At 40.8% G+C, this 27,155-nt stretch overlaps 2 protein-coding genes across 5 annotated transcripts in view; one reads left to right on the top strand and one right to left on the bottom strand.

Annotated features, from left to right (window-relative positions):
- Nucleotides 1-584: 584 nt before the first annotated feature.
- tmem186 (transmembrane protein 186) lies at nt 585-11,992 on the bottom strand. 3 transcript variants are annotated; one of them, XM_034188249.1, is made up of 2 exons: nt 11,963-11,992; nt 585-1,248 (listed from the first exon to the last, which is right to left on the bottom strand). In XM_034188249.1, exons 1-2 carry the CDS (start codon nt 11,963-11,965, stop codon nt 601-603), a joined length of 651 nt encoding a protein of 216 aa, XP_034044140.1. In that variant the 5' UTR covers nt 11,966-11,992; the 3' UTR covers nt 585-600. The 3 variants fall into 3 exon arrangements, 2 of the variants coding, with proteins under 2 accessions (XP_034044140.1, XP_034044139.1); XM_034188248.1 differs by lacking the exon at nt 11,963-11,992 and adding an exon at nt 2,127-2,234; XR_004565226.1 differs by lacking the exon at nt 11,963-11,992 and adding an exon at nt 2,499-2,720 and having other exon boundaries at nt 1,128-1,248.
- gde1 (glycerophosphodiester phosphodiesterase 1) overlaps nt 2,338-27,155 on the top strand; it is a 43,675-nt gene continuing 18,857 nt past the window's right edge. The window contains exons 1-4 of one of the 2 annotated variants that reach the window (XM_034188247.1): nt 2,376-2,452; nt 2,483-2,761; nt 20,982-21,157; nt 24,580-24,685. In XM_034188247.1, coding sequence (XP_034044138.1) covers nt 2,507-2,761; nt 20,982-21,157; nt 24,580-24,685 — 537 coding nt within the window. In that variant the 5' untranslated portion in view covers nt 2,376-2,452; nt 2,483-2,506. Of the gene's footprint in view, nt 2,762-20,981; nt 21,158-24,579; nt 24,686-27,155 lie in introns of both variants that reach the window. The other variant, XM_034188246.1, reaches the window with a different exon arrangement.

Here is a 27,155-nt window from a genome sequence, read left to right as displayed (position 1 = left end):
GTGTCTAATCAGCATCCTGATATGGCACACCTGTGAGGTGGGATGGATTATCTCAGCAAAGGAGAAGTGCTCACTATCACAGATTTAGACTGGTTTGTGAACAATATTTGAGGGAAATGGTGATATTGTGTATGTAGAAAAAGTTTTAGATCTTTGAGTTCATCTCATACAAAATGGGAGCAAAACCAAAAGTGTTGCGTTTATATTTTTGTTGAGTATATATATATATATATATATATATATATATATACAGCATTGAGCCACAGAGTTTATGTTGTTCTGTTACACTGAATTTAACTGATTTATTTATTTTTCTAAAATAAATAAAAGTAACCGAGGTCCGTAGACATTCTCAGCCATCCAGGTCATTGTTCAGGCCCAGAAATACTCCCGTTTTCAAATTCCACTGAACTAACTATTCATTGCCCATTTTTCACATCACACAGCTAACAGGAATCATAGATACTGTAAGTAATTCCAGTCACATGTTGTCGATGACTACAACCTCCACCAACACTGTGACATTAAACTCATCTCAGCATTCAGTATTGTTTTTCCATATACAAATATGTGGAATTTGAAGTATTTCCCACCACATATTCATAAAGTTTGACTGCCAAACACTTTTTCAAAACCCTGTTTGTCCACCACATGGCCAAAGTAAGTGGAAAAAAACAACGTCTTTGCACTGCTGTATCTCTTCAGCTTCAATATCTTCTCCCCTACGTTGTCCCCCGTATCCGCAATGGTCATAATATCTGACACTGGCAGATATACATCATGTCGTTTGCCCCAGAATGTGAGGAGAGACACTTTTAGCGTCGTCTGTGATGGATCCAAGTACATCATTCCGATGACTCTCCTAATTAAGTTACTGGCAGTGTACAACATTATACCAGCGAAACCTGCGATTCCTGTTGCATAGCTCACAAGGAAGGAGGACACTTCTCCCTGGAGGTAAAGAAAGTACACTGGCGGTAAGATGACGACAGTCACAGCAGTCTGGAGGAGTTTAAGCCTCGACACACCTCTGAGGACCTTGATGTATGGCAGTCTGTAAATCATGGTATACTTCTTTGCAGACAAATCCGAGTACCTGCCCAGCGCAGTGATTCGAAGAGAAAAGTGTCCATGGAAGCTCTGTGGGATGACTGAATGTCCAGACAACCTCTGGCTTGTGGGTACACGTGCCCCTCTGGTACAGGACAGTATCTGGGAAGGTAGCCCAGATTTGACCACTGATCGTAGCTGTGGAGAAACAATACAATATTAAGTTCAGTTTGACACAAACAACATCCAAACAGGGTTGACAAATTGGAATTGACACATTGGAAAATTGACTCGAAGGCAATTATTTATAATGTATATATTGTAATGGATGGTTAAACAGCTGCATTTTCATTCCTTCTGAGTTAGATAATGTATCTGTAAAATTGTTTATTATAGATGTAACATCTCATCATAATCATTCAAATGCCCTGCGCGCAGTGACACACAGTGTTTTCAAATAGACTGTGCAACATTCACAATTAGTTCATGGAATTAATACGTGCCAGAAGTTTTGAACATTTCAAAATTTTCTTTGCGCAGTTTACGATAAGTTTACTCACTGGCATTGCATACCAGTGCAGGAATCAAATTCGTGCAAGTGTCAAGGAACCTAAACAAGGGCAGCACGGTGGCTTAGTGATTAGCCCTGTTACCCCACAGCAAGAAGGTCATGGGATTGATTTCCACCTGTGGCCTTTCTGTGTGGAGTTTGCATGTGCTCCCTGTATTTGTAAGAGTTCCTTCTCTGTGCTCTGGTTTCCTCCCACATGCAAAGACATGCAGGTTAGGTGGACTGGAAACTTTAAATTGACCGTAGGAGTGTGTGAATGTGTTTATCTATATGTGGCCCTGTGACGGGCTGGCATCCTTGTCCAGGGTGTACCACACCTCACCACCCTGTGACTGCTGGCATAGGCTCCAGGCCTCTGTGACCCTTAATTGTAAAGTGGGTACAGAAAATGGATGGATGATCACTAACAGTTTAACTCATCCCCATAGCAAAATCATTTTTTGCTTTCATTTCGCTTCAAAACCGTGTACAAATCAGTTATCAGATGATAAAAATGGACACTCACCATGACAAACATGGGATCAACAGGTTATATCTCTAAAAAAAACAAATCAAAGAATCGAGAACCAGGTCTGTCGCAGTCAGTGTTTCAGGGTTTAGCTCACGGTTTAGCCGCTATGCTAATACAAGTTGACACTTTGACCCGGATCGGTTTTGTAACGGCGTTTCGCAGATATGAGGAAGTCGTCGTTGCCTTTGCTGTGCTTGTTCTGTTTTCGAGTCACCACTGACAGTCAGAACTGGAGGTTCTGATTTTACGTGCAAAAAGTGCTGGAATAAATTTGACTTTGTTATGCAGACGTGCAGCTAACACTAGCTTAGCTTAGCTTAGCTTAGCTTAGCTTAGCTTAGCTTAGCTTGGCGGCTGCAGGCGGACCGAGGACAATGCTGCAGCTGGGAGATGAAGTCACGCTGTACTCGGTGGTGTTCGTGGTTCTCCTCCTGGGGACCCGCAGCCCGTTGTGGACCACCGTGCTCACCGTTGCCCTCTACCTTTTCATGGTCACGTTCCGGTTCCCGCAGGTACTGGCCAGCCGAGCCCAGCGGGTTCTGCGTCCAGCCGGCAGCCGGGTGTCGGTGGTCGCTCACCGCGGCGGAGGGCACGACGCGCCGGAGAACACGATAGCAGCAATCCGGGAGGTAAGACCCGTAACCAAGTCCCGGAATGTGTGTCAGTAATTAGACCTTGTTTAGACTGACTTGTCACCATCATAGTGCAGTAGATAACTGAAACAATCATGCAAATGGTGATAAAAGCATCAAATTCGGCAGAAATACACCTTAGACATTCCTCTTTTGAAAGAACCGATTGGCCACTTGAATTTTCAATGGGTGGTCAGGTAGGGGTCAATTCAAGAATTACACAGGGGTCAAAATTAAAAGATGCTCCAATCATATTGAAAACTATACCACATTATTTGCTTGATCATAAAGATTCCAAAAAGGTATAGTTTGGACCATCTGTGACTGAATTCTATGGAGTTATGGGATTGATCCGGTTCCTTATTGATACCTCCTGTGAATTTTCTGTGTACTACAAGTAGGCTTTACAGGTTTTCTAAGTCAAAAACATTTTATTGAGTCTTAAAGTAAATAAATATGAATGAATGAATTTATTTGGCACATACACACAAATCCGAAAGAACAAAAACATACAAATAACATGAATATTATATAAACAAAGCCTGTGAGTCCAAAAGGGTGAGGGCAGAAGCAAAGCTAATCAACACCCACCCCTGCTAGTACAAGTCCAACAATTATAACAGTCATACTAACATAAACACAAATTCACAACACACTACATATCAACACACAGACATACACTTCAATATTCAGTTACACTTCAATTCATGTATAATTATATTATGTATATATATAAAGCGCCACATCACAACAAATTTGGCCCAAGTCACTTTACTCAAATAAGGACTAACCTTACCGACCCCCAGAGCAAGCACTAGGCAACTGTGGTGAGGAAAAACTCCCTCTTAGGAAGAAACCTCAAGCAGACCAGGCTCTAGGGGGTGACCCTCTGCTTGGGCCATGCCATATATACCTATATACGTACATATATACATCAACATACACATACATACTCATTAACATACATACGGTTTTTTTGGGGGGGATTAGAGACTGCACTCTACTGGTGGTTGGCTCTCACTGCGTTATTGTAGCACTTCCTGTTCCGGAGCACAGTGGTGTTTTGCTGTATCTGTTAGCTGTTTAATACGCGTAGTTAGATTGATCAAGATAACTAGATAACGATTTATTTCACAGTGTAATCTTCACGTGCCTTAACTAAAGCACCCTTTCTGCTGAATCACCTCTAAATTATTTTCACATTCTTCACTTTGTGTTTTTAGGAATCCGCTAGCTTAGCGCAGCTATTGGCTCTTAGCCGGTTTAGCATGGCAGTTTCTCCTGTCTCTCCCGCACTTGTATGCGCTGGTGTGAAATGTTTAGTTATTCCTTGGCCTCCTTTAGCAGTAACGGTACTTATAATAAGTGTAGCTTATTCGTAGCTTTGGAGGCCAGGCTGGGCGAATTGGAGACTCGGCTCCGCACCTTGGAAAATCCTACAGCTGGCCAGGCCCCTGTAGTTGGTAGGACCAAGGTAGCTTAGCCGCCGTTAGCTGTCCCCCAGCAGATCCCGAGCAGCCGGGAAAGCAGGCCGGCTGGGTGACTGTGAGGAAGAAGCATAGTTCTAAACAGAAGCCCCCTGTACACCACCAACCCGTTCACATCTCTAATCGTTTTTCCACACTCGGCGACACACCCGCTGAGGAACAAACTCTGATTATTGGCAACTCTGTTTTGAGAAGTGTGAAGTTAGCGACACCAGCAACCATAGTCAAATGTCTTCCAGGGGCCAGAGCAGGCGACATTGAAGGAAATTTGAAACTGCTGGCTAAGGCTAAGCGTAAATTTGGTAAGATTGTAATTCATGTCGGCAGTAATGACACCCGGTTACTCCAATCGGAGGTCACTAAAATTAATATTGAATCGGTGTGTAACTTTGCAAAAACAATGTCGGACTCTGTAGTTTTTTCTGGGCCCCTCCCCAATAGGACCGGGAGTGACATATTTAGCCGCATGTTCTCCTTGAATTGCTGGCTGTCTGAGTGGTGTCCAAAAAATGAGTTGGGCTTCATAGATAATTGGCAAAGCTTCTGGGGAATACCTGGTCTTGTTAGGAGAGATGGCATCCATCCCACTTTGGATGGAGCAGCTCTCATCTCTAGAAATCTGGCCAATTTTATTAAACCCTCCAAATCTTGACTATCCAGGGTTGGGACCAGGAAGCAGAGTTGTAGTCTTACACACCTCTCTGCAGCTTCTCTCCACCTGCCATCCCCCCAATACCCCATCCCCGTAGAGACGGTGCCTGCTCCCAGACCACCAATAACCATGGAGTCGACCAAAAAATTATGTTACTGTTTTATCAGGCAGTTCTTGAAAGCATTCTAAGATATGGCATAACCACTTGGTTTGGGAACCTTCCTGTGTCCCTAAGATCAAAATTAAACTACCTTGTTCTCACAGCAATGAAAATCATTGGTTTGAAACAGTATAACAATCCTCAGTCAATTTTTGATCAGTGCGTGATGAAGCAAGCGGACAGAATTCTTTCTGACTCCTCCCATGTTCTGCACACGCAATACGAGTTGCTACCATCGGGCCGGCGTTTCAGAGTCCTCCATTGCAGACTGAATAGATATAGGAACTCTTTTGTTCCTATATCAATCATAGCCCTTAACAAATATCATAATAAACACCGCTAACAATCAGGCACATTAGGAGGTTTTATTATTTGTATGTTTTTTTTTAATTTATTTTTATTCTTTATTATGTATTTATTTATTTATTGTTATGAACTGTGTATGTCTTGTTCTGTATCTTTGTATGGGTCATGATTTTTGAGAAGTCCAAGACAAATTTCCCCATGGGGACATTAAAAGTATATATCTATCTATCTATCTAACCAGCAAAAATCTGTTTAAGCATAAAAATTCAAAAAGAAAAAGTAATATAGCACCTTCAACTGCACCACAGACTAAAACAGTTAAATGTGGTCTATTAAACATTAGGTCTCTCTCTTCTAAGTCCCTGTTAGTAAATGATATAATAATTGATCAACATATTGATTTATTCTGCTTTACAGAAACCTGGTTACAGCAGGATGAATATGTTAGTTTAAATGAGTGAGCAACCCCGAGTCACACTAACTGCCAGAATGCTCAAAGGACGGGCCGAGGAGGAGTAGCAGCAATCTTCCACTCCAGCTTATTAATTAATCAAAGACCCAGACAGAGCTTTAATTCATTTGAAAGCATGACTCTTAGTCTTGTCCATCCAAATTGGAAGTCTCAAAAACCAGTTTTGTCATTATCTACCGTCCACCTGTTCGTTACTGTGAGTTTCTTTGTGATTTTTCAGACCTTTTGTCTGACTTAGTGCTTAGCTCAGATAAGATAATTATAGTGGGTGATTTTAACATCCACATAGATGCTGAGAATGACAGCCTCAACACTGCATTTAATCTATTATTAGACTCAGTTGGCTTTGCTCAAAATGTAAATGAGCCCACCCACCACCTTAGCCACACTTTAGATCTTGTTCTGACATATGGCATAGAAATTGAAGACTTAACAGTATTCCCTGAAAACCCCTTTTTGTCTGATCATTTCTTAATAACATTTACATTTACTATAATGGACTACCCAGCAGTGGGGAATAAGTTTCATTGCAGTAGAAGTCTTTCTGAAAGCGCTGTAACTAGGTTTAAGGATATGATTCCTTCTTTATGTTCTTCAATGCCATATACCAACACAGTGCAGAGTAGCTACCTAAACTCTGTGAGTGAGATAGAGTATCTCGTCAATAGCTTTACATCCTCATTGAGCACAACTTTGGATGCTGTAGCTCCTCTGAAAAAGAGAACCTTAAATCAGAAGTGCCTGACTCCGTGGTATAACCCACAAACTCGCAGCTTAAAGCAGATAACCCGTAAGATGGAGAGGAAATCGCGTCTCACTAATTTAGAAGATCTTCATTTAGCCTGGAAAAAGTCTGTTGCTCTATAAAAAAAAAGCCCTCTGTAAAGCTAGGACATCTTACTATTCATCACTAATTGAAGAAAATAAGAACAACCCCAGGTTTCTTTTCAGCACTGTAGCCAGGCTGACAAAGAGTCAGAGTTCTATTGAGCCGAGTATTCCTTTAACTTTAACTAGTAATGACTTCATGACTTTCTTTGCAAATAAAATTTTAACTATTAGAGAAAAAATTATTCATAACATCCCAAAGACATATCTTTATGTTCGACTGCTTTCAGTAATGCTGGTATTTGGTTAGACTCTTTCTCTCCGATTGTTCTGAGTTATTTTCATTACGTACTTCCTCCAAACCATCAACATGTCTATTAGACCCCATTCCTGTCAGGTTGCTCAAGGAAGCCCAGCCATTAATTAATGCTTCGATCTTAAATATGATCAATCTATCTTTATTTGTTGGCTATGTACCACAGGCTTTTAAGGTGGCAGTAATTAAACCATTATTTTAAAAGCCATCACTTGACCCAGCTATCTTAGCTAATTATAGGCCAATCTCCAACCTTCCTTTTCTCTCAGAAATTCTTGAAAGGGTAGTTGTAAAACAGCTAACTGATCATCTGCAGAGGAATGGTCTATTTGAAGAGTTTCAGTCAGGTTTCAGAATTCATCATAGTACAGAAACAGCATTAGTGAAGGTTACAAATGATCTTCTTATGGCCTCAGACAGTGGACTCATCTCTGTGCTTGTCCTGTTAGACCTCAGTGCAGCTTTTGATACTGTTGAACATAAAATTTTATTACAGAGATTGGAGCATGCCATAGGTATTAAAGGCACTGCGCTGCAGTGGTTTGAATCATATTTATCTAATAGATTACAATTTGTTCATGTAAATGGGGAGTCTTCTTCAGGGACTATGGTTAATTATGGAGTTCCACAAGGTTCTGTGCTAGGACCGATTTTATTCACTTTATACATGCTTCCCTTAGGCAGTATTATTAGAAAGCATTGCTTAAATTTTCATTGTTACGCAGATGATACCCAGCTTTATCTATCCATGAAGCCAGAGGACACACACAAATTAGTTAACCTGCAGGAATGTCTTTCAGACATAAAGACATGGGTGACATCTAATTTCCTGCTTTTAAATTCAGATAAAACTGAAGTTATTGTACTTGGCCCCACAAATCTTAGAAACATGGTGTCTAACCAGATCCTTACTCTGGATGGCATTACCCTGACCTCCAGTAATACTGTGAGAAATCTTGGAGTCATTTTTGATCAGCATATGTCCTTCAATGCACATATTAAGCAAATATGTAGGACTGCTTTTTTGCATTTGCGCAATATCTCTAAAATTAGAAAGGTCTTGTCTCAGAGTGATGCTGAAAAGCTAATTCATGCATTTATTTCTTCTAGGCTGGACTACTGTAATTCATTATTATCAGGTTGTCCTAAAAGTTCCCTAAAAAGCCTTCAGTTAATTCAAAATGCTGCAGCTAGAGTATTGACAGGGACTAGAAGGAGAGAGCATATTTCACCTATATTGGCTTCTCTTCATTAGCTCCCTTTTAATTCCAGAATAGAATTTTAAATTCTTCTTCTTACTTATAAGGTTTTGAATAATCAGGTCCCATCTTATCTTAGGGACCTCATAGTACCATATCACCCCAATAGAGTGCTTCGCTCTCAGACTGCAGGCTTACTTGTAGTTCCTAGGGTTTGTAAGAGTAGAATGGGAGGCAGAGCCTTCATTTTCAGGCTCCTCTCCTGTGGAACCAGCTCCCAATTCGGATTAGGGAGACAAACACCCTGTCTACTTTTAAGATTAAGCTTAAAACTTTCCTTTTTGAAAAAGCTTATAGTTAGGGCTGGATCAGGTGACCCTGAACCATCCCTTAGTTATGCTGCTATAGACTTAGACTGCTGGGGGGTTTCCCATGATGCACCCAGTGTATCTTTTTATTCACCTCATTTTGCTCTGTATGCACCACTCTGCTTTTAGTCATTGGTGATTTATCTCTGCTCTCTTCCACAGCATGTTTTTTTCCTGATTCTCTCCCCTCAGCCCCAACCAGTCCCAGCAGAAGACTGCCCCTCCCTGAGCCTGGTTTTGCTGGAGGTTTCTTCCTGTTAAAAGGGAGTTTTCCTTCCCACTGTCGCCAAGTGCTTGCTCACAGGGGGTCGTTTTGACCGTTGGGGTTTTTCTGTAATTATTGTATGGCCTTGCCTTACAATATAAAGCGCCTTGGGGCAACTGTTTGTTGTGATTTGGCGCTATATAAATAAAATACATTTATACACACTCACATATATACCTATATACATACAAACTAACACACAAATATATATGTATGTATATATGTATATATGTATGTATATATGTATGTATGTATGTGTGTATATGTATGTATGTGTGTATATGTATGTATGTGTGTATGTATATATATGTATGTATGTGTGTATGTATATATATGTATGTGTGTGTATGTATATATATGTATGTGTGTATGTATATATATGTATGTGTGTGTGTGTACGTGCGCGTGTGTGTGTGTACGCGCGTGTGTGTGTGTACGCGCGTGTGTGTGTGTATGCGCGTGTGTGTATGCGTGTGTGTGTGTATGCGCGTGTGTGTGTGTGTGTGTGTATATGTGTGTGTATACACACACACATATACCTACACATACATATACATACGAGGTCTATTAGAAAAGTATCCGACCTTATTATTTTTTTTCAAAAACCATATGGATTTGAATCATGTGTGATTACGTCAGACAAGCTTGAACCCTCGTGCGCATGCGTGAGTTTTTCCACGCCTGTCGGTTGTGTCATTCGCCTGTGAGCAGGCTTTGAGTGAGGAGGGGTCCACCCCCTCGGCGGATTTTCATTGTCAGGAAATGGCGGAATGGTTTGTGCTTTTTTCCATCAGAATTTTTTCAGAAACTGTTAGAGACTGGCAGCTGGAGACCATTCGAAAAATTGATCTGGCATTCGGTGAAAATTTTACGGGCTTCACAGAGAATAAGGACTGTTACTACAGCTTTAAGGACGCTCGGCGCGCCCCGCTCCGTGCTACCATTGAGAGCCACAAACCACCGGATCATTTCTAAACGGATGGCTCTGTGGATCTGAGACCGTTGTGTGCACTTTCTCTGGTTATCACAAGAGCTTGACATCAGCCATTTTCCGGCAGATTTCACTTTTAATAAGAGATTTTGTCATGGAAAGCCGAGCGGAGGCTTTGTGCGTCACGACCGATTTGCTGATGGAGTGAGACAAAGGAACACCTCCGTTTTGGTCTCACATGACTGTAACAGTGGAATGTGCCATTCATTTCCAAACTAGACACCGTGTTTTATCCGGAACGTCGTCTGACTAGCACAGGAATTGTGAAAAGACGTGAACATCAGCACTTTTTCGGCACATTGAGACAGACATGCGGAGGAATTCCGCGCGTCGCAGCGGTGCCGCATGGCGCAAAGCAGTGCCGTGATGAAGCCTCACAGGACATGGTCTGGCATGTCCAGGCACATCCACAATTTCTCGGATAATCACTCGATGGAAAAACCACCGACAGCTGTCTGAACGCCATCTCAAAGCCGTCCTTTGAGGTGTTCCTTTGTCTCGCTCCATCAGCAAATCGGTCGTGATGCGCGAAGCCTCCGCTCGGCTTTCCATGACAAAATCTCTTGTTAAAAGTGAAATCTGCGGGACTTCCGGGATGGGCGGCGCCGTGTAAAGACACGTTTTGTCGGGCTCCGCAGGGGAACTCCTTGTTTTTGACTATTACCCTTTGAAATAACGCAACATAACTATACTTTAGTGGAGTGACTTATACTAGTCTTTTATCTGCCCACCTCTGCGATGCCGCCTAAAAAAATCGCCTAACACCACCAGGAAAGCACAAGACATGAGAGCTACAGCTAGCACTAGCCCGGCTGATGCTAGTGCAACTTGTGCAGAGCCACCAGCGACTTCTGAGACTAACAAACAAGTTTTGGAAGCAATCCAAGCGCTGAAGCAACAACTGCTGGATAAGATAGAAGAAAAAGCCAATGAGACTCAGACGGAGGTGCGTAACGCCATCGGGCGAATTAATCAGAGGCTAGATGAGGCCGAGAGCCGCACAACACAGCTGGAACTAAATGTCGGGGCTCAGTCGGACTCTATTGCTACTTTGGAGAAAGACATGGCTCAAGTGAAGGAGTTCACCGCAGTCAAATCTAAATGTGAGGAGCTAGAGGCACGTTCATGCCGCTGCAATGTCCGGATTACTGGGATAAGAGAGGGCAGAGAGGATGGGCAACTCCCCTCCAGGTACGTGGCGGACATGCTGAAAGCTGCGCTTGGTCTGGAGAAGCCTCCGTGTTTGGACAGAGCGCACCGTACCCTCCGCACCAAACCACAAGACGACCAGCCACCACGAGCTTTTGTTGTAAAGTGTCATTACTTTACTGAAAAAGAGGCACTTTTGAAGAAGGCAGTTGAGGCGCGGGGGATAACAACTACTGAGGGAGACCGCATCCGCATCCTGCCTGATTACACGCAGGCTGTGAGTAAACAACGCACAGAGTTTACGGAGGTGAGAAACATGCTCCGGGGCTGCGCTGAAGTTCGCTATGGGCTGAGATATCCGGCGACGCTGAGAGTTTCCACGGCGCATGGGAAAGAACACACGTTCAAAGATCCCATGCGTGCTAAGGATTTTGTCCTGAGAGAAATAATGAAGGGATAAACCCGGAGGACATTATGCTCGTACTTCCCGTGCCAGTCACGTTTGGAGCAGTGTTTGGATCAGCTGAACTGTCAGATGAAGACTTCTACTGGAACCAGGTAAAGCATTAAGGAGGACTTTTACCATTTTATGTTCGTTTTATCAATCAATCAATCAACTTTTTTCTTATATAGCGCCAAATCACAACAAACAGTTGCCCCAAGGCGCTCCATATTGTAAGGCAAGGCCATACAATAATTATGAAAAACCCAAACGGTCAAAACGACCCCCTATGAGCAAGCACTTGGCCACAGTGGGAAGGAAAAACTCCCTTTTAACAGGAAGAAACCTCCAGCAGTCCTTTTACTGGACTGATTTAAGTTTAAGAGTGGGCAGAAGGAACGCTTTGATTTTGTTATTTTAAGTGAGTGTGTATGTATATACGTGTGTGTGCAGGTGTGCGGGCACATGTATATATAGACATATATTATCTTGTTTGCATTATTTACTACAAGGTGGGTTGCATTATAATCAATATGTTAAATATTGTTTCCTGTGGGGGCCACCATGGTAAGCAGTGGAGACCAGGAAGCACATAAGTCCCCTTTTGGGACCAGGTTTTCTTTTTCTTATTTTTTCTTGTTTTTCGAGATGTTCTCCCCGTGCTTTGTGTGTGTTTTTGTTTATCCACTTTTATGGGCTGTTACTCTTTCATCCACTTTACTACCATCCTTATTATATTTTATGAATGGCAGGTAGCCCCACTACACTGGTGAGCTGGAATGTTCGTGGTTTAAATAGTCCCATTAAGCGCAATAAAATATTTTCCCATTTAAATAAATTACGCAGCCAGATAGTTTATCTACAAGAAACCAAATTGGCCAATAAAGACCACTCAAGACTTCTCAGGGGTGGTTTTACACAGTGTTTTCATTCAGATTTCAAGAGTAAGAGTAGAGGAACAGCTATTTTAATACACAGGGAGGTGCAGTATACAGAGACTAGGACAAGAAGGGATAAGAATGGTCGCTTAGGGGACTTTGTACAACAGGCCAGTCGTCCTTGCCAATGTTTATGGCCCTAACTGGAATAATGCAAATTTTTTTACAACTCTATTCTCCAATTTGCCTGACTTAGATTCTCATGGCTTAATACTGGCGGGCAATCTGAATTGTGTTTTGAATTCGGCTCTGGACTGGTCTAGCTCCAAAGTGTCAATGTTAAGTAAATCAGCCCTGTGTGGCAACAATTTCGTCAAAGCTTATGGGTTGGTGGACCCATGGCAGTTTAAAAATCCTACATCCAAACAATTCTCCTTTTTTTTTCTCCTGTACACCAAAGTTACTCGAGAATTGATTATTTTTTGATTGATCAGAAGCTGCTGCCTCTGGCCACCTGTACAGATTATGACAGTATAGTCATTTCAGACCACGCACCAGTAATTCTACAGCTGAATTTTCCAGAAAATATCACTTGTTCCCTTCCGTGGCAGCTAAATATCAGGCATCTATCTGATGAAAGGTTTGTGGAATTTATCAGTAGTCAAATTGACCTTTTCCTGGAATTGAATCTGACCCATGGGATAAGTTATTCTACTATTTGGGAAACTTTGAAAGCCTATTTGAGAGGGCAGGTGATATCTTATACGGCAGCAGAGAAAAAGAAGCGGATGAAGCGAGCGTCGGAAATACTAGTTGACATAAAGGAACTGGATCAGCAGCATTCAGCATCGCCCTCTGTTGAATTATATCAGAAGAGAGTCTTGCTTCAGACCGAATATGACTCTATTATGAATTTTAAAGCAATTGATCTCCATCTGAGGTCCCGGCTCACCTATTATGAGCATGGCGACCGCGCCAACAAGTTATTATCCCACCAAATTAAACAAACAACCACAGCAGGCTCTATTTCTGCAATAAAAAATGAACACGGACATGTATTAACAGACCAACAGGACATAAATAACAAGTTCCGACTGTTCTATGAGAAGCTGTATGCTTCTGAAGCTACTGATCCAACTCAAGTTGAAAATTTTTTGAGCAACCTACCTTTTCCCACCTTAGAAGATAATGACAAAAATGTATTGGAATCTGACATCACTCAGTCAGAAATAAGCAGTGCCATTACAAAGATTAAATCCGGTAAGGCCCCTGGCCCAGATGGATATCCAGTTGAATTTTTTAAATTATTTGCAACCAAACTGGTCCCACTGTTATCAAAAGTTTTCAAAGAGATTTATGACAGGAAGGCTCTGCCTGCAACAATGACACACGCTACAATCTCATTACTGCTAAAAAAAAAAAGCAAAAGATCCATTGCTGTGTGAATCCTACTGCCCAATTAGTCTCCTGAATTGCGACTATAAGATTTTAGCAAAAGTACTGGCTGGCAGACTTGACAAAGTTCTTCCAAAGTTGATACACCCAGACCAAACAGGGTTCATTTCAGGGAGACAGATATCTAGTAACTTGCGTCGGGTATACAATGTGATCTATCAGCGTAATGACTTTGAGCCTGAAATAGTAATTTCTTTAGATGCGCAAAAAGCATTTGATTGAGTGGAATATAACTTTTTGTTTGCAACACTTGAAAAATTTGGATTCGGCCCTACTTTTTTGCTCCTGGATTAGCATTTTGTATGCAATGCCACAAGCAGCAATATGCACAAACAAGGTTTTATCTAGTTTTTTTCCCTCTATCTCGTGGGGCCAGACAAGGTTGTCCGCTTAGCCCCTTATTATTCAATATTGCTATCGAACGTTTGGCAGTACGACTGAGAGATGATGTACAGCTAGTTGGAATACAGAGAGGAGGACAAACTGTATGCTGACGATCTCCTCCTCTTTCCTTCAGATCCGTTCACTACTATTCCCTGTGCTCTTAAAATCTTCAGTTCATTTGGTCAGGTGTCAGGTTACAAGTTGAATTTATCTAAAAGCGTCCTTTTTACAATAAATAAGAAAGCGCAGCAGCTGGATTTCCAGAGTTTCCCCTTTAAGGTGTGTAAAAACCACTTTAATTACCTGGGGGTCAGCGTTACTTACAACTACGAGTCGTTGTTTACCAAAAACTTTACAGGCGCGCTGGATAAAGCTAAACAGGATATGGATAAATGGTCCAAACTCCTGCTGTTGTTAGTTGGAAGGGTCAACCTAGTAAAAATGGTAATTCTGCCAGACTTCTTTATTTATTCCAGACTGTACTGGTTTTCATTCCCAAAGCTTATTTTAAAGAATTTAATAGATACTTGTCCGGGTTTCTTTGGAATAGAAATATACCCCGAATTAGGAGAGAGTTTTTAGAAAGACCGAGAGACGATGGTGGGCTTGCTTTACCAAATTTTCTTTATTACTGTTGGGCCATGAACATTCAGAAACTGTTATTCTGGCTTGCAGATGCTTCAGATATGGAGGTTCCAGTCTGGGTCTCTATGGAGAAGCGTTCTTGTAACCCAGCTTCACTTGGCTCTTTATTGTGTAGTTCGCTGCCTCTGAGTAAACATCACTGGACAAATAATTTGATAGTCAAGGGCTCATTGAGAATTTGGTTCCAATTTCGTACTCATTTTGGATTTAGAGGTGCCATAGCTGCAACTCCTATTCAGTCTAATGTTAACTTCCCCCCTTCTCTGATTGACCCATCTTTTCAGTTGTGGCATAGGAAGGGTCTGTCCTGTGTAAAGAATCTTTTTAAGGATGGCGAATTGGCCTCATTTGAACAGTTGAAAAAGGACTTTGACTTATTACAATCAGACTTTTTTTTAGATATTTACAGATTCGCAGTTTTGTAAAAACAACTTTCTCCTTGACTCTTCCACAAAAAAACTGGTTGGATGAATGTTTAGAGTTGGATCCATGTGATAAAGGTCTAGTGTCAATTTTGTATAGTAAAATTCAAGGTGCGGCATCCCCAACAGAGCATCTGAGGAACAAAGGGGAGGAGGAATTAGGTGAACAATTCACCGATCGGGCTTGGCAATCGGCAATCACCAGAATCCACACCTCATCGATTTGTGTCAGACATAGTTTAATACTGTTCAAGATATTACACAGACTACACATATCTCCAAGTAAACTCTCCAAATTATATCCAGGTTCTGACTCATCCTGTGTAAGGTGTGGATATGGCCCGGCAAGTCTTAGTCATATGTTTTTGTTGTGTCCTAAACTTCAGAATTTCTGGCAAGAACTATTTGGAACATTCTCCTCTCTATGTAATTAGCCTGTCGGTCTGAATTGCATGATGGCTCTGTTTGGGGTTGCTCCACCGAATGTAACTGACAGCCCAGCAGGCTAGTGCGATTGCTTTTATAACTTTACTCGCAAGACGCCTGATTCTGCTCAGTTGGAAAAAAGCAACTCCGCCCTCTCACAAACTCCTGCTGGAAGATGTTATGTCTCATTTAAAACTGGAGCATTTAAGGTACACCATGAACTTATAATAAAATCTGGCAACCTTTTGTAATTTTTTTTAAAAGCTCAGTTTAGAGTTTAGCCCCTAACCTTACAATCTGATTGGTTTTGCTTTAATTATTATTGTGATGTTTCTTTGTTGTTTTGATTATTTGTATTATCATTATTTATTTATTTGTCTGCCCTAATGTGGTCTGAATTTGTTCTCCCTAATGTCTCTTTGTTTTTTTTTGTACTTGAAAGCACCAGTGTTTGTTTCTACTGTTCTCTTGTTCTTGTATGCTGTTTAAATTTTGATACAATAAAAAGAATTTAATAATAAAAGTGAAATCTGCCGGAAAATGGCTGATGTCCAGCTCTTGTCATAACCAGAGAAAGTGCACACGACGGTCTCGGATCCACAGAGCCATCCATTTAGAAATGATCCGGTGGTTTGTGGCTTTCGATGGCGGCACGGAGCGCGGCGCGCTGAGCGTCCTTAAAGCTGTAGTAACAGTCCTTATTCTCTGTGAAGCCCGTAAAATTTTCACCGAAAGCCAGATAAATTTTTCGAATGGTTTACAGCTGCCAGTCTCTAACAGTTTCTGAAAAAATTCTGATGGGGAAAAAAAGCCCAAATCATTCCGCCATTTCCTGACAATGAAAATCAGCCGAGGGGGCAGGACCACTCCTCACTCAAAGCCTGCTCACAGGCGAATGACGCAACCGACAGGTGTGGAAAAACTCATGCATGCGCACGAGAGTTCAAGCTTTCTTGACGCAATCACACGTGATTCAAATCCATATGGTTTTTGAAAAAATAATAAGGTCAGATACTTTTCTAATAGACCTCGTATATACACACACACACATTTTACATACACACATGCACCTACATAAATATACTTACACCTACATACATTCAAATATACACATACATACCCATTTCTAATTTAAACAGTCCCTATAAATCAAATCATATTATCTTTATGATACCTAGACATGATGTTCTTTTTGAGTAGTTTCTTGAATCGTACTAAGTACCACACATTCTAATCTCTGACCATTCGTTCCATTTCTTCACCCCAACCACAGACACACAAAAACCCTTTACATTTGTTCTTACTAATGGTTTTATACAAAGTGCACAACCTCTTAAACTATAACTGGGTTCCCTCAATCTGAACAGATTCTGGACACGTCTCAGAAAGGCTTGGTTTTTTGCACGAAACAAAGTTTGAATTGTGATATAATCGACCCAATCTCTGAATTTTACTAAATTTAAGGACACAAATAGGGAATGAGTTGGATCACAATGATGTTTATTGCAGATAACTCGTATGGCTCATTTTTGCAAAAGAAATATTGGATTGATGTTTGATTTGTAAGTGTTTCCCCACGACTCAACACAATGTGCCATATATGGTACCATCATGGAATGATATAAAGTAAGTAACCCTTCTTGTGGCAGTGCATCTTTGGCTTTATACAGAATGGCAATAGTTTTTGACAATTTCGATTTGACATAATTTATATGTGATTTCCAGCTAAGTTTGTTATCAATTACAACACCTAAAAATTTGTTCTCTTTTACTAGCTCAATTTCCTTGTTGTTTATGGTTACATTTTTACATTTGGATGCCTGTTTATTTCCAAATATAATACATTTGGTTTTCCCAAGGTGGAGTGACAACTTATTAGCATCAAACCAAGCCTTAAACTTTTCCAGTTCTTTCTCCACCATGTCCAGAAGCTGTTCAAGATTATCACCACTGCAAAACACAGTGGTGTCATCCACAAAAAGGACACGTCAGTGCTCTCCACACCCAATTTATATCATTTATATACAATATAAACAACAAAGGACCCAACACTGAACTCTGCGGCACCCCACATGTGACTTCCCTGAGCTCAGAGTTTGTATTATTAAATTGAACATACTGAAATCTGCCATGTAAATAACTAGTTATCCATTCATATGCCAGACCTCTGATACCATATTTCTGCAGTTTAGTTAATAATATTCCATGGTTAATCGTGTCAAACGCTTTCTGCAAATAAAATAAAAAAACACCTACTGTGTATTGTTTATTGTCAATTGCAGTTGCTATATTTTCCACAAAGTCCATCAAAGCCTGTGATGTAGTTCGAAACTTTCTGAATCCGTGTTGTTCTTCACTTATGTCCTGCTTCAGTAAATAATCATTCAATCTTTTAGCAAATATTTCATCCAAAATTTTGGAAAATTGTGGCAGGAGTGATATGGGTCTATAATTAGAAAAGGTGTGTTTGTCACCAGTTTTAAACAGTGGTATTACTTTGGCTATTTTCATTTGAGAGGGAAATTTACCAGTACTAAGAGTCATATTGCAAATGTAACTGAACGGTTTTACAATCAACATTTTTTTTAATAAAGCCATATCCAAATTATTGAAATCAGTCCATTTCTTACTTTTTGAACCATGAACCAGATCAAGTATTTCCCTTTCATCGGTACCACCAATAAACATTGAAACAGACTTGTTAAATGTTGAATTATTTACCCAGAAGTTATTAGTCAATGAATCAATTACGAAGTATTCGTTAAAGTGGTCAGCAATGGACTTGTTGTTATTAATATGAAAAAATGAAGGATAATCTCTAGTAGTTCTATTCTTATTTATTATTTCATTTCAAATGTTCCATGTATTTTTGATGTTATTTCTACTTTTGACAAGTAACTCACTGTAATATCTTTTCTTACTGAGTCTCATGATGTTGGTTAACTTATTCTTATATGTTTTATATTTACTTTCAGCTTCCTTAGTTTGTAGATTTATGAATTGTTTATACAGTAAGTTTTTCTTTTTACATGCCCTCTGAAGTCCCTTAGTTATCCATGGTTTATTGCTGTATTGACTTTTGTATACTTTGTCAACAAGAGGACAGTGTTTGTCATATAGCCTGGAAATAATGGAAATAAAAGCATCATATGACCTGTCAACATCAACAACAAAAACATCTGACCAGTTCTGACTTGATAAATCTTCCCTTAAATTTTCAGTTGATTCAGGTGTTACTTTTCTACTCATGATTTTAGTATTACTTTGACACTTATAACAGCCCTCCAATGCAAAAACTGAGAAAACAGGCAAATGATCAGTAATATCACTGACCAGTAGTCCTGCACTAAGATTACCGGATACAGCGTTGCTTAAAATATTGTTGATAAGAGTTGTTGAGTCCATAGTTATTCTGCTAGGATGAATGATGGTTGGAAACAGTCCCAAACAGTACAAGGTGTATATAAATGAGGTGATTTGTGGATGATTGTGAGGATTTAAAAAATCTATATTGAAATCTCCACAGACAAATAAGGGTTTATTTCTGTTAATTTTGTTATGAAATTTGAATATGAAATTGGTCACTGGATGTCGGGTTTAGAATACTGTATCTTTGATAAGAGGAAGAGACAACCAGGCAATAAAACAAGTGAGAGATGGAATTCAATTTTAAGCTCGCGAGGAGTGCAGTCAGGCTGTACACCAAAGCTACACTAAAGTCTGGCCTGCGCTCCCGCTCTTTTTATTTAGGACTTCCCTACATACATGGGCGGTACAGCTCCTAAGGGGAAGAGTGATAGCGCGTGAGCTGTTGCCGCAGAACCGCTAATTGCACAATACATTCAGGACGTTCAGAACCTTTTTAATCTTGGGCTCGATTAAGATGTGTTTAAGACATCTAACGATTAATCACACTTCTTCTGACACAAGGACTAATGTATCATAATCACACTGTGGTTGGAACATTCAATTCTCTATTCTTTATCTCACTGCTCCGCTTACGGCTGCATCCTGCCTGGGTCATCTTCACATGTCCTGAAAAAGAGCTTAGCGTGCACACAGAGATACCACAACTTGCAGAAACACGTCATGTCACATATCTTAAGTAACCTTCACCCATCACATCAGTACAATACACTTTATCAGAGCAGAGAGAACTACATTCTACCAGAGCAGAGAACACAAAACATGCATGATAAAAATAAAAGTGTATCTACAGAATAACTCCAACACTGGATCCTTGATCTCTGGACAGAAATAGAAATAACCAAAATCTGTAGTTTTTGTCAAAATAATTTCCTTTCAGACATTAATGGCATGAAAGTCTCTCCATACGTCTGAGCTGAACTCAGACGGCTGCTGGAGTCTGCAAGTCTGCAGCCATACAGTCTTGGGTGCGCTGCACATCAGCGCAGGACATCTTATTTTGGGAGGAAAAAAATATTTTGATCGATTGCAGTGTATTGTTTGTATTACAACATTTGGAAAGAGGTGTCATTTGATTTAAGACGATTCGCTTTGAAGTTCGGAACGGACTCTAATCTCAGTAGAGAGCAGCGCAGCATTTGGAGTAACGGAACGGAGGACGATTCTTGTTTCTTTCTCGCAGTAAGACAGGAGTCCCAGTTTGTCACTTTAATCCTCACAAACGTAACTCACGATTGACATATTTTAATGGCTTTGAGAGGGGTAAAGAAGCGGAGTTGCCGCTTCTAAAGAGGAGCGAAGCAATGAACCAACGAAGCAGCGGATCAAAGCACTGCTTCCGTTCAAGGTTCAAAGCAGAGCCGCGCTGCAGAAATGGTTGATTACAGACCCGCTGCAGGGTCTGTAATCAGCGCAGAGAAACGATCATTTTCCTGACAAACACCCTCAAAAATAACTCTCAAATCAACAGTCACAACAATCCAGACCAAACAACCATTTGTGGTTTTGTATTCTGAACCATACTGGGGGGTTAATGGCATTTATACTACAGAAATAGTGAGTAATTCAAACTTGAAATTAAATAATCTAATATCATTGGTCTACAGACAAAATGTTTCCAAAATAAATTTTGTCAAACTTTGTTTGTTTCCAATTCATGTTTTTGGAAGTGGAAGGAAGCCAGAACCTGCACAAACATGTAGAAGACATGGAAACGCAACACAGAAAGGACTAGGTGGGAAGCAATTCCAGGACCTTCTCGCTGTGAGGTAACAGTGCTAACAACTAAGCCACTGTGATGACCAGCTCAAAACGTCTCTCGAAAAAGTAAAACCAAAATAACTGACGCCCACAGTGAGGTTAAACTAAGAGTTTTCACAGATAATTATCTTTGAATGTTAGGATGACAGACTAACTGTCTTTAAAACAGGTGTTTCCTGCTTTAGGCTCATAAGAATGGTGCAACAGGTGTGGAACTGGACTTGGAGTTCTCAGCAGATGGTATCCCAATACTGATGCATGATGAGACTGTGGACCGAACCACTAATGGGTCGGGTTCACTCACCCAGTTGAGTGTCTCCGATTTAAGGAAACTGGATGCAGCTGCTAAACATCGGCTCAGGTAAGAAGAAAAATATATTTTGGATGCAACGTGCAATAAAATTAATTGGAAGCATAAGCAAATTAGAGCACATGAGCATGGCTTTCAGGTTGGTTTTGAGTATGTGGGGGTAGACTAAAGCAGCACGTCTCCTTAAAGCCAACCAAAGGACATTTGTTGAGGTAATTCCACATCCCTGGTAGGGTTGGCAGTAATACAGTAATGCCATATACCAGGGTATTTCAAAACAGCAAATGTATCCTTTTCAATATGATCATTAAAAAATGTGCTGTACACTGTTTACAATAAATGTCTGAAGAGTGTGTGTCAATGTGCAGCAGCAGCACCGCTGCCTGTCTTTGAAGATGCAATAAAAGTAATGACAGAACTCTGTGTGTGACACAATTTATCAATCTCAGGCATATATGAATTGAATCAAGCGCAGTAATCATTAATTGAGTGCAGAAATTCCACCCTTCCCCCCACACCCACTACAGACTGCTCTGATGATAAACTGCACATGCAGCTCAAGTCAGTTTTCACCCCACACCAATGAAATCCTTCCCTGCTGACGCAGAATCAGAAAGCATCTGTCTTGTATTTTAATTTTAGCTGAAACCGCGGCTCTGGTCCATTCAGATGTGCCGTGAGCGGCACACAGCTAAAAGACAGAGATGATCTATAGACAGTCATTTTGTGATGTCTGGGAGTTCAGTCTGGGAGTCTGGTAAAGGCTTGGGGATTCTTAAGTTCCCCGATTGTGGACTAAGGGGCTTAAGAAGGGCTTATGTAACACCCCAATATCACATTTAATTCACATCTCGAGTACCTTCCACGAATATTTGCTTAAATATAGCCCGTGATCCACTGACTAAGGATCTATAACTCTTAAGTTCATAAGTTGTGGACTAAGGTACTTAAGAAAGGGCCAAAGTGCATAACCTACCTAATTGGCATATTTCTAATTTAGTTAACATCTCAAGTACCTCAGTGAAACTTTGCTCAAGTGCAGTCTTAGACCCCCTCAGCAAGAATCTGTGATTCTTAAGATCATCAGTTGTGGACTTGGGTACTTAAGAAAGGGCTAAAGAGGCTAATCAGGTCCAAAGGGCATCTATGCAATATGCTCTTTGGACCAACTCCAGAATCAGTGTTCCTTTTTAATTGTCCATTTTGTCGAAGATAGAAAACAAAGGAAGAACCAGAGACACTTTTAAGGGGCTTCAAGCACAGCAAGTCACAAGAAATACAATCTTGCTCCTGGATTTCACAGTGGTTAACATAGGTATTACTATGAACAAAAACAAGAACTAAGATAGAAATATCAATTTAATTAACATCTTTAGTACATCAGTGAAACTTTGCTCAAATGCAGTCTTGGACCCTCTCACACAAAAACGTCTTACTGCATTACTGATGTGAAAATAAATGTATAAAGCGACAAAGGTTGCCTCTGACCCAGAATATGTGAGCAGAGAATGATGAGTATTTCTTCTCATTACTCATGTAGCTGTTCTCTCCCCCTGCAGCCAAGCAGAAAAGTTGGGACAGTATGGAAAATGCAAATACATAAACAAACAGTGACTCTTACTTTTATTTCATTGCAGACCATATGAACCCAACATATTTCATATTTTGTATGGTCAGCTTTATGTAATTTTTTAATACACATCGATGCCGTGTGATAGAATGGTGTCCTGTCCAGGGTGTACCCCACCTCACTCCCTGTGACTGCTGGGATAGACTTCAAACCCCCATGACCCTTAATTGGAGTAAGCAGGTATAGAAAATGGATGGATGGAATAGACATCTATTATTACATTTAAGGCATGTAGCACATTCGAACACTGTAGCATTTACCACTTTGTAATGTTGCCATTGCTTCTCACAATGCTTAAAAGATGTTTTGGCATTGAGGACAGAAGTGATGAAGCATAATTTTGTCCCATTCTTCCTGTAAAATCATCTTAAGGTGTGCAATAGTACAGGGTCGCTGTCGTTGCATTTTTTTTGTTTGTTTCAAAATTCTTCACATATTCTTTATTTGGGGCAGGACTGCAGGCAGGGCAGTCCAGTACCTGCTTCTTCCACAGCCATGCCTTTGTAATTTCAATATACTTGTCTGTATGAATGCTGCCATCAATGTTGAGGGAGAAACATGCAAACCTCTTCCAATCTTTGTTTGAGTAACATTGTTTTTAAAGCATTTTAAAACTTTTCTTGTGCATTTGTTGATGAACTGGAGATCCTCTGCCCATCTTTACTCCTCATAAACTCATGATTACAATCACCTGTTCCAACTTATTTGTTTTTAATGCTTTGCAGGCCTGAAATCTAGGAATGGATGTATATTAACAAATGAAATAAAATGACATTGACTACACAAAACATAAAAAAAATCTTTGTGTCCCAAAGATGAATAAAAAGTCTGCGGATCACACAGGTTTCTCTTATTGTGTCCCTGTTCTGTGGAATGATCTCCCTGCGTCAATAAAGCATTCAGATTCTGTAGAGACTTTCAAGTCCAGACTTAAGACGCACTTATTTTCCCTTTCTTATGGCTAGCATACTGGCATAGTATGTTACTATGCTTTTTACTCTTTTAATTAATTTTATCATGAAACAGAGCGGGCTGCGGCCTCAACTTTATTTGAATTCTGGGTCTTTTAGTGAAGCTTAGGCCTAGTGGCCTCTCTGTCTGTCTGTCTCTCTCTCTCTCTGTCTGTGTTTGAGGTGTTCCATGCAGAGATGGGTGTGGTGTCTGTTTCTGCAGCCTTCCTGTCCTGTGCACCAGCAACATTTCCTGTATATTCATTTTGTGAATTGTTTTTGTAAATTGTGTTGGTAGCATGTCCCACAGAATGGGTCACCCCTTTGAGTCTCGTTTGCTTGAGGTTTCTTCCTCAAATCATCAGAGGGCGTTTTTCCTTACCACTGTTGCCTGTGTGCTTGCTCTGGGGATTGGTAAGGTTAGACCTTACATGTGTGAAGTACCTTGAGGCAACTTTGTTGTGATTTGGTGCTATATAAATGAAAATAAATTGAATCTTTGGTTCATACTGTCTGCAGTGATATAGAACAGCAGTTCTCAAGCCTGGTCCTGAAGTACCATTTAACCTAAACTGTGTCCATCTGTCCCTGCTCTGCCACAAGCTGATTAGCTCATTCAGGTGTGCTCAGCCAGTCGAGTAACAGACACCTGAATGAGCTAATCAGCTTGTGGCAAAGCAGGGACAAATGGAAAATATGTAGGTTTGGTGCTACTGGAGGACAGGGTTGAGAACCATTGATACAGAAGTCATAGTAAATGTATAAATCACTGCTACTACTTTTTCTGATTTGGGATTGAATTTGATGTAATTGTATGAATCACTACTACTACTTTTTCCTGATTTGGGATTGTACTTTCTCCATAATCATTGTGATTTACTATGATTCTCCAGAGACACGTTTGCCGGAGAGAAGGTCCCAACTCTGAAGGAGGCAGTGGAGGAATGCATCAGGCTGCAGCTCACCATCTACTTTGATGTCAAAGGCCATCCAGATGAGGTGCAACAACCAAAACATCATTCAGTTACAGTGACCAAACTAGTATCCATCCATAGTGATGATGATGATACAATAATAATAATTTTATTTACAAGGGTTGGCTGAAAAGTTCTGCCTCCAACACAGTTTTTTCAATAACAAGCAAGATATCGAAGTGAAACTGGTTCGAGAACAGTTCTTTAATTGTTGACTATTGTTATATAATACAGTTTTCACCTGCAGTTCCAGGCACACACAGAATTGCATTGTGCATGACACGCATGCACAGTAATTGGTTTAAAAAAATGGGGACATGCATGGGCATGTATTTGAGCAACATGCTGTTATTGACTTTCTCACAGCAGAGGGTTGTACACCTGTGGACATTCAACAATGAATGTGTGCTGTATATGGTAATGCCTACATGGATGTCAGGATGGTCAGGAGGTAAGCAAGGAATTTGTAGGGTAAAAATCCAGCCACAATGACATGACCAGGCCTGTAGGGGGCACACCATGCTAGTCATAGATGCACAACATCTTGTGTGGGTAGACAAGCTGATTCGTGCCAGTCGCTGTGTCAAGCAGAAAGACATCGCAAAGTGTCATCGCAAAGGATTTCAAAAGAGGAGGTCCATCACATTGCCCATGATTTACTTGGTTATAGAAAAGTGTGCACACAATGGCTCCCACGGATACTGATGTTTGAAATGAAACTGAACCGAAAATAGGATGGGCACAGGAAGGTGATGCTTTTCTTTGCTGGATTGTTACTGGTGGTGAGTCCTGGGTACATCATTGACTCAGAAAACAGGTAGCAGTCATTGGAATGCAGACATAAGGACTCACCTTGCCTGAAAAAACTCAAAACAGGAAAAGTCTTGATGACCATTTTTGGGACTGCAATGGCATAGTCCTCAGAATGTTTGGAACACGACAACACTGTCAACTCTGACTGATATCTGGACACTTTGCAGAAGCTGCGTGCCCTTTTGAAGCCAGTTTGTCTTAGAAAAGATGAAATTCTTCAGCTTGACAATGTTTGTCCACACGAGTCTGTGCGGACGAACATTGCTGCAGATCAAATTTTACAAACACTTTCCACACCTGCTGTACAGTCTGGATCTCGCACCCTCTGACTTTTCTTTTTTCCCAAGCTGAAAGAACACCTAAAGGAACACTAATGATGCAAACAGGGGTTTTTCACTGGTGCTGTGGCAAACGCCCAATTTCTTCATTGACTCCATACAAAAACTTATGCAGTGTTGGGGGAAGTGTGTGGAAAGGGAAGGTGAGAATGTGGAAAAATAATGGCACTGCTTGATGGAGAACATTCCATGCTTTAAGCAAGTGGTTCATGTGAATATCTTGCTTGCTGTTCAAATAATCAACCAGGTGCCAGAACCTGCAGCCGACCCTTGTACAGTGGGGCAAAAAGTATTTAGTCAGTCCCTGATTGTGCAAGTTCTCCTACTTAGAAAGATGAGAGGTCTATAATTTTCAACATAGATACACTTCAACTGTGAGAGACAAAATGAGAAAAAAAAATCCAGGAAATCACATTGTAGGATTTTTAAAGAATTTATTTGTAAATTATGGTGGAAAATAAGTATTTGGTCAATAATAAAAGTTCAGCTCAATACTTTGTAACATAATCTTTGTTGGCAATGACAGAGGTCAAACGTTTCCTGTAGGTCTTCACCAGGTTTGCACACACTGTAGCTGGTATTTTGTTCCATTCCTCCATGCAGATCTCCTCTAGAGCAGTGATGTTTTGGGGCTGTCGCTGGGCAATACAGATTTTCAACTCCCTCAACACATTTTCTATGGGGTTGAGGTCTGGAGACTGGCTTGGCCACTCCAAGACCTTGAAATGCTTTTTACGGAGCCACTCCTTTGTTGCCCGAGCGGTGTGTTTGGGATCATTGTCATGCTGGAAGACGCAGCCATGTTGCATCTTCAATGCTCTCACTGATGGAAGGAGGTTTTGGCTTAAAATCTCACAATACATGGCCCTGTTCTTTCTTCCCTTAACACGGATCAGTCGTCCTGTCCCCTTTGCAGACAAACAGCCCCAAAGCATGATGTTTCCACCCCCATGCTTCACAGTAGATATGGTGGTCTTGGGATGCAACTCAGCAGTCTTCTTCCTTCAAACATGATGAGTTGAGTTTTCACCAAAATGTTCTATTTTGGTTTCATCTGACCACATGATATTCTCCCAATCCTCTTCTGGATCATCCATTTGCTCTCTGGAAAACTTCAGACGGGTCTGGACATGTAGTGGCTTAAGCAGGGGGACATGCTTGGCACTGCAGAATTTGAGTCCCTCTCTGCATAGTGTGTAGCCTTTGTTACTTTGGTCCCAGTTCTCTGCAGGTCATTCATCAGGTCCCTCCATGTAGTTCTGGGATTTTTGTTCACCGTTCTCATGATCATTTTGACCCCACGTGATGAGATCTTGTGTGGAGCCCCAGATCGAGGGAGATTAT

This window comes from Thalassophryne amazonica, chromosome 15 (assembly GCF_902500255.1).
Source record: "Thalassophryne amazonica chromosome 15, fThaAma1.1, whole genome shotgun sequence".
In the NCBI taxonomy this organism is placed as follows: Eukaryota; Metazoa; Chordata; class Actinopteri; order Batrachoidiformes; family Batrachoididae; genus Thalassophryne; species Thalassophryne amazonica.
Note: the sequence above shows the minus strand (reverse complement) of the source record. Positions and strands in the feature narration are given on the sequence as shown.